Source organism: Cryptotermes secundus, unplaced genomic scaffold (genome assembly GCF_002891405.2).
Source record: "Cryptotermes secundus unplaced genomic scaffold, Csec_1.0 scaffold317, whole genome shotgun sequence".
NCBI lineage: Eukaryota > Metazoa > Arthropoda > Insecta > Blattodea > Kalotermitidae > Cryptotermes > Cryptotermes secundus.
The window spans coordinates 20068-39484 of NW_019742557.1; the positions used below are offsets into that span (position 1 = coordinate 20068).

Below are 19417 nucleotides of genomic sequence, written 5' to 3' on the forward strand. Positions count from 1 at the left end.
AAAACATGAAACCGGCTAAAATGTATGTTCACTTCTAATCCACAGTGAAACCACCAATGATTATCTGTTTTAATAATTCTTTATTCTGCAGAAAATGAGTATCATTCATAACATGCAAAAATTCCACAACAGAGCTCATTACATTTTGTTGCCACATTTAACTCTGTATGTTAAATACAGTTTATTTTAAACTTTTTAGAATGGAGTGCAGTTATAACTTGATAGTTCAAGCATGGTTTTAAACATAGATAATTTCTCATATATGCAAACAATTACATTTCTAAGTGTCAAAGGATGTTGTAAATGCAATTGTGATTTTACTAATAGTCTGAGAAATATTATTGTAGCCTATGGCATAGAATATTGTGGTGTGCTGTCTAAAAGCCAGAATATCTTCAGTCAGAGCAGGGCATCCATTGCTAGACAACGGCTTGTTAAAACACATTTCCGAGACAGTGCATACGTAACAGATATTACCACACAAGTGAAAAACAAGAACTAGTGAAGTTTCCATGGCAATGAATACACTGGCTAACTAGTGAATTTCCTGTGACAACAAATACACACTATCTACCGATACACTAGCTATCACGGGAAACAAAACCCTTCAAGGAGGTGTCTTCTAGTCCGTCTGACTGTAGAAGATAAGAGGTCAGATCACATCAGAGAAGGAGCAGAGATTAGATCAGAGAAGAAGAAACCACCTCAACCAAGAACCAGAAGACGAAACGTGAGAGAGAACAGACTAAACAGGTTGCATCGACTAGAAGACATTATTTCAGAGTGATTGTAATTGTAATTGCGAACGACTTATCCAATAAACAGCTTCATCTAATCCAAATCCCATTAATTTTTTGTTGCATTACCAGGAGATGTGACAGTATTATTCTTCGTGAATTATTCACTAACTACCTGTGCAGAACAAGCACATCAGAAAGGAAAAATATCCCATGCATAATGTGGATGTATTCGGAATGAAAATTGGATAAGAAGAAAAGCTCAGTACTACTGGGTTTCTGGATTTTGTCCACTGTCTACTATTCCAAACCAAACATATTTCAGAAACTTAACATGCTTCTGTCCACATGTGGAAAAGTGGGGTGGCACCTACACAATTGGATCCACTTTTAACTGATCCAACTGAGTAGGTGTCTCCCCACCTCTTCACCCAAGCACAAATCATTCCAAGTTTCTCAGCAGCGTACTGAAACGTCATCAGAAATACGTCTGATAGGAACAGTAGACAGACGATCATAATACGAGAAAAACATTTCTGAATATTGCAACGAAGTCTTATCATGCCATCCAACTTGTCAATAAGAAATACAACTGGAAGGGGTCTGAGACTCATATACTTGCAAAATACTGATCACACTGTGCTACTCATTATATGAGTTCATCATGATGTGTGTGTGTATGAGTGGGGGGTGGGGGGAATCTCCGAAACACTGTAATTCTATTTACTGCACATGATAACATCACTGCATTTGATCACAATTAAAACTCCAGATTATGTAATTTGTACTTTGTTTATGGTAGTGTGGGCTGACATTGCTACCATCCAGTGTAAATTGTTTATTTCAATTATATTGACAAGTTACTCACGTTTGTTTCAGGTGTAAGCAAGCAATGCTACTGCATCTGTGCCACAACCAAAACCTCATGCTGAACAGCTCCATAGTACACATGAACAAGAGTTGTTCTTTTCTTTGTATTTATCAACTGATCTTCATTTTTGTATAAGCCAGAAGGCAGCAAAGCACTACAAAACACTAATACACTGGAATCTGTTAATAGCTGAGTATATTCTAAGCTTTTGTCTTTAGCCTCTTCATGATAGTATAGGACACATTACTTCATTGTTCTGACATCTTACATCTAAAATTAGGCATCAGTTTGAGAACATATGTGACAGCTGTGCACAGATTTAATTAGCTCCATACTCCCAAAGGTTTCTCAACTTGCACTCAGGCCTCTTTCATATTCATCAGTAATATAATTCAGTCATTAGCCCTTTGCTTTAGGAAAGGGATAAAAAGTAAGACAAAATAATACAAAAAATAAAAATGGTATCTGTGACCACAATTTATACTAGTTCTAATGGAACTATGAAATCATACCATTCACTGATTTCATCCTTTGGACTACTTGGTATGAAGGAAAATGCCATGTAAAAGGATTTTAGGATGTCATAAAAGGTTCTGCACTGTTCATTCAAATTATGGCTCACTGATAATGTACAAAACAAACTGGTGACAAAAAAATATACAAATATTTTATCTTAAAATAATCTATTAGATGTTGCACTTCTGAGCTAACATCCACATCCAAGGCAAAAGCTGAACAGCATTTGTGGACACAGTTTAACTTCTTGTGAAGAACTAAAAAAAATGGTTTTCCAAACCAACAATGCGCCTTTCAGCTCTTCATTATTATGATCTGTAGAACTGGAGGGGTAAACAATTTCACAAAATGTACTTCAAGTCATTTCACTTACCTCCTCTCCTTGAAACCAACTAACACATTCCACTTAATTTAGCTACATGGCCAACATTGGCTAGTGTCTATTTTATTATTGCTTGTTGTTCTTGGCCATGTTATGGGATGCCCAGTTGAGTGAAGTCTTCCACGAGTTGCAGAGGGCCTCATCAAACTTTGACCGAAAATGGGTCAGGGCATCCTGCTCCGACATCTCCATCACCTTACAGGCAGAAAGAACTGCATAAGAATACTATTTTCTCTCAGAAAATGGGTCAGGGCATCCTGCTCTGACATCTCTATCACCTTACAGGCAGAAAGAACTGCATAAGAATATTATTTCCTCTCAGAAAATGGGTCAGGGCATCCTGCTCTGACATATCCATCGCCTTACAGGCAGAAAGAACTGCATAAGGATACTATTTCCTCTCAAAAAATTGGTCAGGGCATCAACAATTTTACTCTCTCCTGAAAGAAACAAAACCTCAAATATGTCAAAAGCTGTATTGTGTAATATCCAGCATCAAAGAGATACTGTCTTTTGAAGAAAACAGTATGAATTTTGGCCAATGCCAGCTATTCTGAGGTACTTTTTGCAAATTCTCTGTCTCCCCAAGTCTGTTTGCATTAAAATGCAGTCTTCCTACAGTTGTGAGCTGCACATGTGTGTAAAAGAAATGAATAGCATGTAGAATTTCAGGTTCACACAGCAGCGGTCATGAAGAATTCCATCTTCTGGGATATAATGCTGAAAATAACTGACATTTTGGAAGAACATGTCACCTTCATCTTTAGGGTTTAAGAATTAACAGACCTTGCTACCTGCTTCATAGTGGTTTTTTGCTTAGCTTTTTTTCTCACCATGAAGATGGAAATGACATGTTCCACTGAAATGTCCATTGATATTCAACATACTATAGTATAGTATAGTATAGTATTTATTGCATTCAAGCAAATCCAATTACAGGCCAACACCACTGGACACAGAACAAGTCAAATATCTTCAACAAATGCTCCAACAATGGAACTAGTCAACATCAACCTAAAATATACATAACACTATACCATGTTTAATTGTAAATAAAATAAGTTAAAATTGTGATAAAAACACATTACATAATAAATTCATTCAACTTAGTAACTTATATATCTCAAACCATAAAAGATCACAACATCCATCAGCTATAATGAGGTATGTTTGTTACATGGCATACCAGTCGAGTTGAAGATTATATCTTACATGTTCAATACCAAATAAAACCAGTCAAGGTATAAGCTTGCTATATACAATGCAGGTATCAGTGCAATATCCTTGAATGTACAACTGCACATCCAAACAATGCATGCAATATTGAATGAACATAGTAAATTACTACTCATTTATACAACCAAAATATTCATCCAAAGTATAAAAGGATTTTGAATGTAAAAAGGCGTTTAAGGCCACTCTAAATACCTTATTATCATGTACTACTTCCTTTATTTTTAATGGGAGACAATTAAAAAGTTTAATTCCATAGCAATAAGGACCCTTCTGATGAACTGTTAAATTTGTCTGAGGGCAATATAAATCTAAACCGCGCCTTGTATTGAGACCATGAATCTATGTTGATGTATGGAATAGACCCTTATTATTTACAACAAATATCAATAAAGAAAATATATATTTATATACACATTATATCCTAGTAAATAGAACTCTTCCATGAATAAGCATGCACATGAATAAGATTTAAAAGGAGAAAAATATATGAATTTTACTCCAAAAGTTATATCTCCTGTCTTTAATGACTGGTTGAGTGTGTGCTTCAGTTGTCTTCTTGTTCATGGAGATGGGTCCTACGTGAAAACACTCTGATAGACATTAAAATAGAAATCAATGCAATGACCAACTTTGCAGAAAATATATTGTCACGTGTTGGGTGTATCATGCAACAAATAAATTCACGTGGGTCTCGGATTCAGCAAATCTTTATTGGACACTCAGTCTTATACACCATACCAGTATTATCGCTTGTGCTATCACATGGCTTCTGCGACGTCTCGACTAGGGTCCAACTGTCTTGTATGAAAGCTAGGTCCCAACTGTAGCTCTATGAAGGCTAATTAGCTCTGTTGTTTGTAGCTCTGTCGCTCTCGGCTTATGTAGGTGTTCTGCAGACCGGATACGAGACACCATTCGCCAAGGTTCGATCTCACTTGTTCGGCAATCCGTTGCTTCGGGAACAATCTCTATACACTGGTAACGTGTTTTGTCTTGTCCGGTGTTACTCAACGGCCTTCTGTTGTTCATCTCTGGGGAAACTCTTTCATTGTTTCGGCATTGTCTACTCAACGGCTGGCTGTTATTGCGTTACCATGGAAGTATCTACTCCAAATACGTTACAATATAATAAAATAATATGCTCACTGAGCATACACACACAAAAAATGGACAAAAATTATTCCAAAATCAACAGTGGCTTTAACTGCATTTCATTTAATAAGACATTTCTACATCAAGGAGTTGATCTGTTTAAACAAATTATTTAGTATTTGTTTACCTCCCTATTCATAATTTTACTTCTTAAACTATACAATAACAATAAATGAATGAAATACAACCTCACTTGCTTGCCTAATGAAAAGCTGGCATCATTCCCATTTACATGGTCCAACAATAAAGTTCACGAACTCTTCACGGTAAATTGCTACATACCTCACTGCTGAATGTCACTGTAGTCATCTTTAAAGTACTCCCCTTGGGAAGCTATGAACTGATGCCAGCACCTAGTCTACCCTTCGAAACAATTTTGGAACTGGTTTTGTGGAATAGCCTTCAGAGCTACTGTCGTATTACTCCTGATGTCATCAGTGTCATCAAAACGCCTTCCTTTTAATATTTCCTTTATCTTTGGGAACAGAAAAGAGTCAATTGGGGCTAGATCCAGTAAATAGGGAGGGTGTTCCAGCCCAGTTATTTGTTTACTAGCTAAAAACTCCCTCACAGACAGCATCATGTGGGGTCCTTTGGGATCATTTTTGTACACACCTTCCTCATGTCAAGATCTTCGGTTAAGATTTTCCTGTTTCTCTGTTGATGTTTGCTTGCTCTGCTATGCTCCTGACAGTCATCCGATGATTTTCACACAAATTTGACAGACTTTTGCAATGTTTTCTTCAGTTCTGTTCATTGCTGGACATCCTGAACTCTCTTCATCAGTGACACTTTCTTTTCACTCAGAATAACTTATCACCCACTTGTAAACTGCTGTTTTCTTCATAGCATTATCCCCGTAAACTATCACTAACATCTGATCTCATTTCCACTCTTTGCCAAATTTAACAAGAAATTTAATGTTCGTTCTGACATTGTCACGATGGCACACCAAAACACACTCAGACAATAATTTTATCAAGTAATACAGACATGGGACATTATGATGTCTTTACTTCAACTGATGACACATCAGCAAATAATCATCCTTAATACCACCAGGTTAGGTCAAGAAAAGTTCATAACACCCATTTTTTACTTTTATTTTTATGTAGCATGTTCTGTTTTGTGTGAGGAAATTTATCAGTATACCTTCAAATTCAAAATGAGTTTGTGGGGATAAAAGAAAAAAGAGAAAGACAAATGAGAGGGAATTAGAAGTTACAACATTCCCTGAAAAATTAATATGGGAAACGTATAAGCTCTGTATGACAGTTAACATGCATGAATACTTACTAAAGTGTCTCGTAGGTAATTGAGGTCTTTCTCAGAGCTGAGCTCAGGTAAGCCTGTAGAGATCATCATGGCGAAAAGTGAGATGATTAGACTACCGTGTTGCCGGAGGACCAAAAATGCTTGCTCACAATACTTCTGGAAGACCTGGAATTCGAGGGCCTCTTTCTTGGTCTGTCCCTTGTTGATCACATGCACAAAGTCATGTGTCAGAACAAATGGGACACGTTCCCGGCGAAAACCAAACTTCTCTTTGAAATGGCCCAGGATGTGGCCAAAATCAATATGAAACAACTGAAAGAGTGAATAATCTATCAAATGACTGGAAGAATATGAATATCAGAACACTTATTGTAAAAATGCACTACCTTCGCATAAGGGGAGTTGGGCTGGGGTTACAGAATATTCCATTACTGTGTTCGAGTAACATTCAGGTGAACAGATAATATCAAATGAAATAATAGTGTAAACGTGGCAAAACATTTTTATCACAGACTTTCAGTTGACAAACATTTGGAACACTGATATTAAAAGAATTTATGAAATTCCTAAAAATGCCTGCTCTACAGCTGCTCGAATATCTGAAAATCGCTGAAATACATAACATGTCTGTCCCCTACTTCTAAATATGTATAATATAATACGGCACTAAGGTCTGAATTATAATGCAGATACAGTAACATTTCTTCTTCTTACAAGGGGGACATGAACATAATAAAAGAATAACTCTGTATTCTCATTGTCATTAGCATTACAGAAACTAAAGCATTAAAGATTTTCTTAACCTCTCCTATTTGCAAATGATTATTAATTAGGAGTCATCCTTTATAAGCAAAATTCTTGCTCACTATTTTCTGTGTGTATGCAAGCACAGATCACTCATATTCAACTCACAAGTCCCACCCACATTCTGCCTATAATTTACTGCACATGTATACATGCGAGAATGAATGTACTGATGTGTATCAAACTTGAAACTCATCAACTTCCATTTTTTATTTATGTATTGTATCTAATTTGATTATCTATCTGGTTTTGACAGTGTTATATTTTAATTGCAGGTTCAACCATGTGAAGAGTAATTATTTATTGTTGACAAATTCTAATCCTTTAGGCATTTTGGGAAAAGGATTTCAAGAATGATATATTTAATGATGTCACATGTTCCAAGTGTTACTGACGTAGCAATCAGGAATGCTAAAAAAAATTACAAGCACAACACATGAAGCTCTTTAAATCACACCAATTCATGTAAACATACACTACACCAAGGGTTGTTCTGAATGCCATGACTGGAAAACATACAAATTTTATGTTATATATGTAAATGATGATTGCAAGAGAGTCATTGCACCTAACTGTAAAATGCATATACGATGATAACTCTCTTTACACGACACCTGGTTAGGAGCTGTACCATCAATAGTTCCTGTGCCCATGACGTTACACTGGTGATGGCACAGATCTCAAAACAGATATAAGTGGAGAATTAAAAATAAAATTCACCAATACAAGGTCCGTATAAAAAGTATCGGGAAAAGTTCCAGGAAAATAGATTTATTTCAGATATTGCTACAATGCCTCAAAATTCTTCAAAATACATCCCTTGCGCATCGATACACTTTTGCCAACGGCATTGCCACGACACGAAGGCTCCCTGGTAGGCGGATTCCAGAAGGTCCTTAAGGGTCCGCGTGCAAGCCTCTTTGACGGCACTCAGGGTCCCATGATGGTGCCCTTTGAGGGAGGATTTCACTTTCAGGAACAGGAAAAAGTCTGCTGGTGCCAAGTCGGGACTGTAGGGGGGTTGGGGTACCGTCGCGATGCTGTTTTTTGTCAGGTAGTCAGTCACCTTGGAGCAGGTGTGACTGGGTGCATTGTCGTGATGCAATTTCCAATTTCTGGCGACGGCTGGCCTCACCCGATTGACCCTTCTCTTCTTTCTTAGCACTTCCAGGTAAAAAGCTCCATTCACTGTTTGCCCCTCATGTACAAATTCGTAGTGGACCACCCCCTGGGCGTCGAAGAAAACGATGAGCATGGTTTTCATTCTGGATTTGCTCATTCGCGCCTTTTTTGGACGAGGTGATGCCGAAGTGTGCCATTCGGAACTTTGACGCTTTGTTTCGGGGTCGTACTCGAATATTCAACTTTCGTCTTCCGTGATGACATTGTCCAGAAAGCCAGGGTCCTCCTCAACGCGTTGCAGAAGGTCTTCGCAAGCAGCCAGTCGTCTCTGCTTTTGGTTGTCTGTCAAGACCTTCGGGATGAGTTTCGCGCAGACCTTTTGCATCGCCAAATCTTCAGTGATAATGGTGTGCACCGTCATCTTATCAATGCCAACACGATCTGCAATCATGCGCACACTTAACCGACGGTCTGAATTGAGTATGTGACGCACACGTTGCACATTGTCATCGGTTCTTGACGTCGACAGCCGTCCACCGCGGGGCTCATCCTCCACACTCTGTCGGCCACTTTTGAAGAGCTTGTGCCACTTAAAAACTGCAGTTTGTGACAAGCTTTCATCCTTGAACACTTGGCGAATCATGCCCAATGTCTCCGTACCCGATTTCCCCAGTCCAACACAAAACTTGATGGCGTACCTCTGTTCAATCGTTCGCTGCATTCTGCGCTTGCACTGACTCACTTGACAGGGGTCCACTTAAAACACGGCCTGGCCTCTACGAACGCGCTCAGGCGAATGGCGCTTGGCGCGTGTTAAAGGTTAGACCCCCACTACCACGCCTACGCGGTGCGAGCGTGCTGCGGTGTACAGTCACGTTAAGGGAAAGATTTTTCCCGATACTTTTTATACGGACCTTGTATGTACTCACAAAAGAAAGGAATAATATAAGTTTGCATATGTTTAGTATTTGCTGTATTTTCTCTTTGTTTTTAGTGCCATAAATAATATCAGAGAAGTTGATCCATACCAGTTTCCTATTTTGTTTTCTGATGGGTTGCAAACTTCACATGAATGTATTACTTCAAATTTCATATTAAAGTCTAAGCTCTTTCATTTCTTTGCCATACTTAAGAGTTTAAAAATGTTGCTGTCAGAACCAACCAAAACATAGTAGATATTCGATGTAAGAAACCCTTGAACATGCACCTGTACAGTTGTGTTCTGTGACACTATCACCCTACCTAGGTCACCGGAAGGGAAACCTGTCTGACGTGAGTGGAAGATACTATAGTGCAGTGGACAGTGATGTACATTTCTTAGTGATTAAAATTTAGGGGGATAAGCAGCTTGCAGTTAGGCTCCAGAATGCAGACTTTCTCCTAGAAAAGGGTAGGACAGAATGAGTCCCTTATGTGATACTAGTCATAAAAATCTCATGAAATAAAACTGTAAGTAAAGGAAGGTGGTTAGTCAGGAATCACTTGTCATGACGAAGATGCAAAAAAAAATCTTGTTTTATGTGATGGTTTTCATTTGTGCAATGTAAGGCAAATGACAGTTCCAATGGTTTTTGTCATTATAATGACATCCTCATTATAAGCCATACTCGTTTTATCATGGTTTCATTTAATACCCACCTGTCCAGTTCTCTTGACCATGATGTTATCTGAATGTCTATCCGCAACACCAAGAACATATGTAGCAACACAGTACCCTGCACATGACATCGTGAACTCATCAATCGCTTTGTTCAGCGACACTTCTGACTGGTTATTATCCTTCAGCCATGCTATATCACAGAAAATCATATTTATTTAGGCATCAATGAACCACACACGAAACATGTGCTAAGGAAAAAAGAAAATGTAAACAATCTATGGATATCACAGATGGCATCCATATATACAGGGTTATCGAAAAAGAATGCTGGGATTATAAAAAACTGTCACTCAAAAACTGTTGAACATATTGATATGATTCAAGCAATAAATTGCTAAGAAATGTCCGAAGTTTTTGTTTTACCTTATTATGTTTTGAGATGTGCTGCATTTGTCATTCGGCAAAAATATTGAGATGGTATTCAATTTTGTGCCAAGTCCACTGAATCATATCTGGAGTTACCATTGTAATGGCTGCTGTGATCCTATCCCATAGGTGCCGGAGATCCCAAATGTTTTCACCATACACAATGTACCTTATGTATCACCACAAAAAAAGAGTCCACTGTGGTAAGATCTTGGCTTCTGGAAGGCCAGAAGATTGGTTCACTCCTCCCAATCCAGGTGTCTGGGAACTTCTCATTCAAGGCTTTGAGCACAGACTGGCAAAAATGAGGAGGTGCTACCCACTGGGCATATCCAAAACTTACGTTCTTTCTCTGCATTTTAAAACTTGAATCATTTTGATATGTTTAACACTTTTCAAATTATAGGTTTTTATAATCCCAGCAGTCTTTTTCGATGACCCTGCATGCATGCAAACAAAGACACAATATATATAAAATAGCCTAATGTCCTTTCATTCCACCATTTTTCTCAAATGGCAGGCTGCAAAAAAAATGGTTACAATAAAAACGTTCATACTGAACAGGCAGCACCAGGAAATTTTTAATATTGCTCTTAAATGCACACTCTCCTCCATGAGGAAAGCATTGAGATTGTGGCAACAATAAGTGGATAACCGTCATATGTTTTATATTAACAATGGTAACGAAACATGTTCTGAAGGACAAAGAAATTTCATGTGTTTGAGCTCAAGAACCCAGAGTGTTCAAATATAAGGAAATATCACAAATAACGAAATATGGGTCTCAAATTGTATTGCAGATTTTTCGGCATTGGCATCATAATAATTATGTAATTTGCTCAAACTGTTCATGTTTTAGTTCTGAGCTTCTGTGTAGCAAGACCCAGGGAGGGGGTCTCTCCAAAACAATATGGGTGAAGCCCAACTTAGCAACATAATGTGTTTGTAAGTTGAATGTTCATCAGGTTGAATTTATTTTTTAATAAGATATATCATTAAATTTGTTACAATGTTCATTAAGTGTGGGGTTCTGTACTTATTATATGAATTGGGAGTAACAATTTATTAGTCTGTGCAATGCTCGTAAATACGAATTGTTCGTTTCTTGAAAGTTCATAAGTACAGGTTTGACTGTATAAAATGACAGGAATAGCTGGAGACAACATTTAGAATGTATGAATGAAGCAAGATTACTAAAGACAGTTCTTAATTACTCTTCTAGATGAGGGAGAAAAGGAAGAGATGGTGTGGCCTGGACCATGATGATGATGATGATGATGATGACGACGGTATCTCAAATGCGTCTCTAAACTTTTTAATGCATTTCTTGCCCAGTGTTTATAAAATTAATACATAATGGGGGAAGGAGGTTGTATCTGTCCACATGCTGCATCTCTGAAATTAGTGGTCAAATTTTTTAATGAAATTTGGTGCTGAGGGTCTACACTAAATGTCACTATCAAGTTAATTTAATTTGTACTGCTCAAACATAGACTACATGAAGCTAGAATGAAATTTTACTGATTATCTCAGAAGTGGTCCATCGTACAACAGGTTTGAACATCATCATCAGTAATCTGTCAAGACGACAGGTCCACAGTCTCTTTCAAAACAATTCCTCCACTTAACGCGATCTACAGCTTTCTCCTTCAAATGACAGTATCCTCTTCTGTCCCCAAGGTCATCCAGCATCTTCTTACGTCTTCTTCCTCGTCTTCTTGTCACTTCTATCCGCCCATCTATCTTTCCTTCAATAACTTCTTTTAGAAGGCAGTTTCTGCGTAAAACATGACCAATCCAATTAGCCTTCCGTTTTCTTATTTCATGTAGGATATTCCTCTGCTCACTGACTCTAATTAACACTTCCTCATTTCTCACATAATCGGTCCAACTGATCTTCTCCATTCTTCTCCAACACCACATTTCGAAACTTTCCAGATGTTTCTGATCTACTGCCCTAAGTGTCCATGTTTCAGCCCCATACAGAGCTATGCTCCAAATGTAGCATTTCACTAGTTTCTTCCTCAAATTTAAGTCCAATTTGCTGGTAAAAAGATTCTTCTTCTTGCTAAATGCAGCTTTTGCCATGGCAATCCTGGATTTAATTTCACAAGTACACCTTCCATCATCTGTTAACAAGCTACCCAAAACATGACAAAATATTTATCTGAAACATTTTCAATACAGTGAATCCTGCAGTTAACAAGAACATATAAGGAAGAGGAATTTCAGTCTCTCAGGATGTGTGAACAGGTTTACAACAGTGCATTTGTATTTACAATGTAATGGAACAAAGTACTGGTATTCATTTGTTTTTCTTTCTACTGTCAACAAAAAACACTTAAGTCATATATTTGAACTGCAACTGATATTGATAATTCAAGTTAATCTTATTTATAGATAATGAATTAACAACAAAAAGGCAAAGGAAGCTAATTTCAAAGCAGTAACCAACACAAGATTTATATCAATGAGAATACATATCCAATTATACAAAGAAAAGATACACCGTAACTCTATAATTGTCTTGCTTCAAGATTTGATAATGCACAGGCCAATGAGGTATCGTAAGTCACAAGTTACATATTCGGAAAAATATATGTACTCCTAACTGGAATATATCTTTCCTCTCTTGATTACACTAAGAGCTCAGCCAATATGGCAACTAGGCTGTGGGCTGGATGACAAAGGAACTCGAGTTCAATTCCTGGTAGGGGCAAGAGGTTTCTCCGGTCTCCATATGTCCCGATCAACTATGGGGCCCACCCAGTCTCTTGCATAATGGCTACTGGGGGCTCTTTCCCCACAGCAGCATGAAGCTGCTCACTTAAGAACGGTGGAGCTATACCTCCACTCCTAAATACATTTACATGGTGTGGTGCTTAATCAATTAAGCCCAAGAATAACTTTACTTAAGAGAATAAGACTGCTTACCTAGTAACGAGCCTTTTCGGAATGCAGAAGTAGCAGAGAACATTCCTTTTTCTTTCTGAATGTTAGCAATAGTTTCTGCATTTAGCACTACTTCAATTAAACCCACCCGATGATCTGTTGAGATACAGCCATAAGGATTCATCCTGAAAATGCAAACAGCTGAAATGCTGTACATTTTGCAATTACATTCCTCCATTCATCCACATGTAAGATAGCTTGTGAGGTTTATAGCACGATAAAAACTGTTTCTTTGCAGTGTTAATTCATGCCATGAGGGCAGCTGAATCCAGAAAACCACTGTCAATGTATTTTACATCAGCAAACTGTTTAACTACAATATTATAAACGTGTGGTTTCTTTTTTAAAGAATTTAGAGAATGTCTATATTGTAAGATTTGAGGCTTTCACGGCGGTGACTATGAAGAAAGCAGTCTTCTGGGATTTGGCACCGTGCACATGTGGTGTTAACCNTCTATATTGACTTCTATATGTAATAATACAGAGGAAGAAGAGACAAAGAACTACAAGCAAATAAATTGTTGCATTCACGATGGCATTTGTATTATTACATATAGAAGTGTATAGTGCAACAGGATGCTTAAATATAATATAGTCTATATTGACTTCGATACTGCTACAATTATTGACTTTCTGGACATTAACCACCATCCTGTTTCTTATTTAAAACATTTTGGAGACTGGACTCTGCCTCTGTTTCCAGGCAAAAAGCTCACTCCGTTGTACCCAACTAATGGAGCTAGTCTGTCTATCCAAACTAGCTCTACTGACTGGACCCAAGTGAGCAGGCTTTTCACCTGAGGATGGAGGCCAAGTCCAGTCTCTGAAATGTTGTTTTAAATACAAACCCAGACACTAGATAACGTAAAAACAAAGTCAATAATTGTATTACTATACCATCATCACAAACTTTGAAATCTTATTCTTTGCCTATTCTCATTTTGTGAGTATGAATCCACTTCTCATGCGTTAGCACTTACGAGGCAGATTCTGAAATGACAACCATGAGAACACTGGTCAAGAGAGGGGGTTCACAGCCTTTTAAAATGGATTCTGAGACACAGTATGGAGCATAGTTTTGTCTTCGTCAGACCTGGTGTCTTAGGCAGAATGAAGAACTGAATCCAAGCAATTTTGAAAATAAATCTTTGGCATACGATGCCAGTACCATAGCCCTCATTGCTTTGTTCCCAGGTTTTCTTAAGAAGAGTTCTATCTTCTGGGATAAAAAGCCATGTAGTCCACTGAAAGCCAACTGATGTTTCAGAGTGATGCTGGCTGACTTTCAACTGACTACATGGCATTACACCCCAGAAGATAAAACTCTTCATAAACACTGCTGTGAGAACCTCAAATCCAATATATTTTTAAGAAGTTAAAGAAATCCTGTTTTACCTGTATGTCACCTAAGCCTCTGATTCAGGGATATCCCCTCATATCCAGCATTAATTATGACTGACAATTAATGAAGCCATTCACTGAGCTAAATGAACTTTCAGATATATTTCAGACATTCAGTAGTACCCATTCTTACCAATGAATCTTCAGAGAAGGGTGCAATACTGAATGAAATAACCATGACAGGAAAATGAAGGTTCTTACCTTAAATCAAGACCTTCTTTCTTCCACAATTTATCCATGATGCGTATCATCTGAAGTGTCAGCATATCCTGTCTCAAGTCATCACCATTCTTGAAAATAATGTATATATCATCTCCATAGGAATCATCATTCTCAAACACAATCCAGAGAGGACGCATCTTGCTGTCCATTACCTTGCACTTATCCACCCTGAAAATAAACCACGGCCATGAGACACGGCGATGAAGAGAAAGACCCTAACCTCTTGTCTGTGAACTGAACATGACTGAGATACACAATTCTTTATTGGAGTCCGTCGTAACACAAAAACATAACGGTCAAGGTTAAAACTGTATACAATAACACAACAGGATGCACGAAATGGGGGGGGATGACTGAGCTATTAAAAAGTATACATAATATACATTTACCTTGAGCAAATTCTGATATAAGATCCTGAAACTGGAATGAGATAAACCTGTGTTCACACCTCTTAAAAACGTGTGTTAACTTACTTGACCCTTTTACAACGGTAACTTGGATCTAGTGGACTCAGTACCCTAGATATGGACTCTGTTATATGCTTCTGATCAAGGTGCTCTTGCATGAAACTCCGAGCCTTATCTTTGTCTTTTCGCTGCCGAACCATCTCACTTGTTGTCTTCAGTTTATCAAGGGATTCAATCTGTTTTGCTAGTACTTTCATATGCTCCTGACTACCACGACAGTACGCCTCCAGAATGAGTCCAAACCGCACAGATACAGATGCCACTTGCATTTCCGACCTGCAATAAGAGTTGATCATTCATTTTAGAAAGGAATGGCATTAAACAGAATGTTCGGCAGACACAGTAATGACTGATCAAACAAGAGAATGGGTCCTCGTGCCACTTTCTAGTCACTTTTAGGTAATGCTATCCCTGTAAATGGCTGTGAAGGCCGACAGGGCTGCGAGACATTGAGGTTCCCATATTTTCTCTAGACAATTGGCTCGAAGATGGTGGTAGGGTTGTCAGCTTTACGTGCCAGCCACCCTTTACCCCCCATGAGGATTCCTGGTGCTCATTTCTGTTAGAGGCTGAGTCAACCTCAGGGCCATAGTGCAGTTGAAAGGATTAGGTAAATTGAAATAATGCACCTCACCAGGACTTGAACCTGTGACCTTCCAGCTTGTAGCAAAGTGTCTCAACCAACTATGCTACTGCATGCCCTCCTAGTCACTTTTAAGTGATCTTATTAGTTTTCTTAAGCAAAGCAGTGAAATTCTATTTTAGAAATTAGGTACAATACCTGAGATGCCAGAAGAGGTAGTGGCCAATTTTTTGGTTGCTAAGTGCTCTCCTTAAAAGGAATTCAACCAGGTCACAAAATAAATATGATTCATGCTTCAGTGCCTGGACCAGCTGCAGCAAGTACATAGAGAGGTCTTCATTGCTATAACAGAAAACAATACAGCTGTATAAAAATGGATATACCTTTGTATTCCCAACACGTATGTTACTTAGACAATTCAATTTTACTCCCTTCAGTACTCTTTCTATTCTAAAGGTGGGCTGCAAACTACACATTACCACATCCCAGAAGACCAGAATCTTAACATATACCACTGTCAAAATGTAAAATCTTAATATTTAGGAACTTACATTCAAGATGTGCACAGGAACACAACCAAGTCCTTATATGAAGTGTCCATTTTTGTTACTTGATATTAACCAAAACTGGAAAGTGCCAACAAATTTTGGTAAGACTATCCAAAATCAAATTTAATGAATATCTGTTCAGCAATTCTTGAGTTGTTACATATGGACAGGCAGATGGGCAGAGACAGACATGGCAAAATTAACACATGTATTCTTGAAACGTTTTTATTTTTCTTTCCAGAAAGGTTAACTGTAATATAAAAGTAGGCACATACAGTAACTCCTGATTATATGGTATCCAAGCATCCAGACTTCTCATCCAACTGACAAAAATTTCAATGAAAATTTACTGCTTTTATAAAGTTATTCAAAAACAAATTTGTAATGCACATACACTGTCTGAACAAAAGTATCCAGACACCTACCCTAACCTGTAATCTGAACTCTTCTGTGACATACTTCCTAGTTGTGGGCATTGATATTGGGTGGGCCCACCCATTGCCTTTATGATAGCTCAAACTTTGCTGGGGTAGAGGAATGCATATAGGATATTGGTGGGAAAGCCAGAAGAAAAGAGACCTCTGGGAAGACCAAGGCATAGTTGGGTGAACAATATTAAATTGGATCTTAGAGAGATAAGATAGGATGGTACAGATTGTACTGATCTGGCTCAGGACAGGGACTAGTAGAGGGCTCTTGTGAACATGGTAATGAACTTTCAGGTTCCATAAAATGCTGGAAAGTTCTTGAGTAGCTGCACAATTGACAGCTTCTCAAGAAGGGCTCAGCTCCGTGAGTGAGTGACTAACTCTGCCGGGGAGACTTTCTACCAGGTGTCTGAATGTCTCTGGCAGAATGACAGACCATTCTTCCTGAAGAGCTCTAGCCAGAGTATTTAGTGATGAGGGGTACTGGGGTCTGGAGCGAAGTTGGTGTTTTAATTCACTCAACAGGTGTTCTATGGGATTCAGGTCAGGACTCTGGGATGGGCAGTCCAGTGACACACACACACACACACACATGTCCAGCAATACAATGCATGCAGCCACATAAGAAAGATACATCATAAGACACAGTATATACAGAATTAAACCACAAGAAGAACGACTCCCATAGCAGAGGAATGGTGTTATACACGAGTTTGATATACAACATGTAAGATGATAGATCTTAACAAGTTTTAATATATAAATTTTATTATTCAACAATGACGAACACACATTTTATATCATTTTATAAATGGACACTTGATGGCAGGCAGTGCAATGGTTTAACGTGAATGATACACCTGAGGATGGCAGAATGATGTCAAAACATGTAGTGTGAAGTGACAAGTGAAACTGTATGCACTAAAAGATGGTAAATATACACACATTATGGATATCTCTACCACGCTTGCATACAGTACTGGAAATAATTATCTGAAAGTCCATTCAGCACTGCAATCAAATTGCTTTGAATTTCCTCAACACATATTAAATGAGATGTTTCTGAAATTCTCAGTTTTTGGAGCATGAAAAGTTGCATGACAGCAGGACCCTGCAAGCATGGTAAGTAAGTAAGTAAGTAAAGCTATCCCTGTACCAGGCCGTGAAGCATGGTGGATGTAATAATGCTTGTATGGAGGGGGGATACCACATGGAAAGAGGTGTGTAAGAAGGCACAGTGCCATGACATAATCCACTTGTAATTTTCTCATTTCCCATACTGCTCTAATGTTGTAAAACATTAAGGCAGAAAGCTTGACTCACTGTCTGTTGTAGAGAAACATATAACATTATTCCTTTGATATCTAAAAATCAAACTGGAATAATGTTGAGGTATGATATTTACTTGTCCAGTTTTTGTGGTGAGGATAATGCGCAATTACTGCACTGCAGACTTTGCTGCTTTAATTCCAGAACATACTGTATGATACAGCTTGTATCACTTGTCCAATCCCCCCTCCCCAATCTCCAGTTTACTGAAGTTTTTGTGAAAGCAGATTCTAAACGGTTCTGACTATGGTGTATAACACTCAGAATTACTGGGTTTTTGGACTTTGTTCATTGTCCAGTAATGTAAAAAACTAGAGAACACAATGTTTCAAAATTGGATCTGTTTCCATCCTCAGGTGAGGAGGGATACACTTACTCTATTGGGTAGCGGCCTCTGTAGTCTAGGGGTAACGTTCCCACCTCGTGACTCAAGGTACGCAGGTTCAAACCCGGCGGAGGTCGTGGAATTTTTAAGGGCAGAAAAATTCAGTCCTCCGGGAGGGACTTCAAGCCATGGGTTCCGTGTCGTAGCTTTACGGCACGTAAAAGAACCTCATGTCCCAAGGGGACCACTGAGCCAAATTCAGGACATTTCCCGCCCAACAGTAGTCTCTAATGCCTCTGGTAGATGGGAGAAGCATCGAGATATTGCTGAGCCAGTAGAGGCCGAACTCACTGGCTGAGTCGGGACTGATCGCACGCACCAGTACCGGTAGGGAATAGAGACTGGTAGAATATCATAGGGGGACACACAATGGACCAACAGATGGTCTAAGTGCATGGGGAAACCCACCCTCTCCAATACAATACAATACAATACAATACTCTATTGGGTCCCTTGAAAAAAGATAACCTCAAACACTGGACCAGTGTTCTCTAGTTTTTTAGTATACCAGACGATGGACAAAATACAAAAACCCAATAATTCTGAGTGTTCTTTGAGAAAGTTCTGAACAAATCCCCAAATTCCTTTCTTTCCTAACACTGATATTTTTTGGCACCATCTTTGCACACCCATTCTCTAAGTTCAGATTTCAGATAATGCCAATCTAACACTTTCTTTATTGATGTTCAGTTCATCTGTTTACTTCTGAACACTCGATCATTCTTCGAGCCATTTAATGGCTGGCATATTGATCAACTTTAACATCTCCATTTCTTTATTGAACTCTCTTGATCTGTATGAAAACGTCTTCTCTTCAGACTGTTCCACCTTCATAAACCTGTAACGTTCTGTAGGTAACTGCTATTTTGTGACAATTTTCCTGAAAATGTACTGGTAATATTGAATCTAAATTTTATGCAAAAAAGAGAGAAGGAATTGCTTCAATAGGACAAACAGTGACACTTTAAAAAAAGGGCCTGA

At 38.4% G+C, this 19417-nt stretch overlaps 1 protein-coding gene across 2 annotated transcripts in view; it reads right to left on the bottom strand.

Annotated features, from left to right (window-relative positions):
- Positions 1-19417, bottom strand: part of LOC111873335 (phosphatidylinositol 4,5-bisphosphate 3-kinase catalytic subunit delta isoform) — a 48348-nt gene that overhangs the window by 15728 nt on the left and 13203 nt on the right. The window contains exons 10-16 of one of the 2 annotated variants that reach the window (XR_004513988.1): positions 15945-16088; positions 15170-15439; positions 14676-14864; positions 13056-13198; positions 9734-9885; positions 6191-6481; positions 2498-2701 (exon numbers count right to left, since the gene is read on the bottom strand). Coding sequence is in view for 1 of the 2 variants with exons in the window: in XM_033755059.1 (XP_033610950.1) it covers positions 2573-2701; positions 6191-6481; positions 9734-9885; positions 13056-13198; positions 14676-14864; positions 15170-15439; positions 15945-16088 (1318 nt within the window). In the remaining variant the exon portion in view is untranslated. Of the gene's footprint in view, positions 1-6; positions 2702-6190; positions 6482-9733; positions 9886-13055; positions 13199-14675; positions 14865-15169; positions 15440-15944; positions 16089-19417 lie in introns of those variants that run through there. The other variant, XM_033755059.1, reaches the window with a different exon arrangement.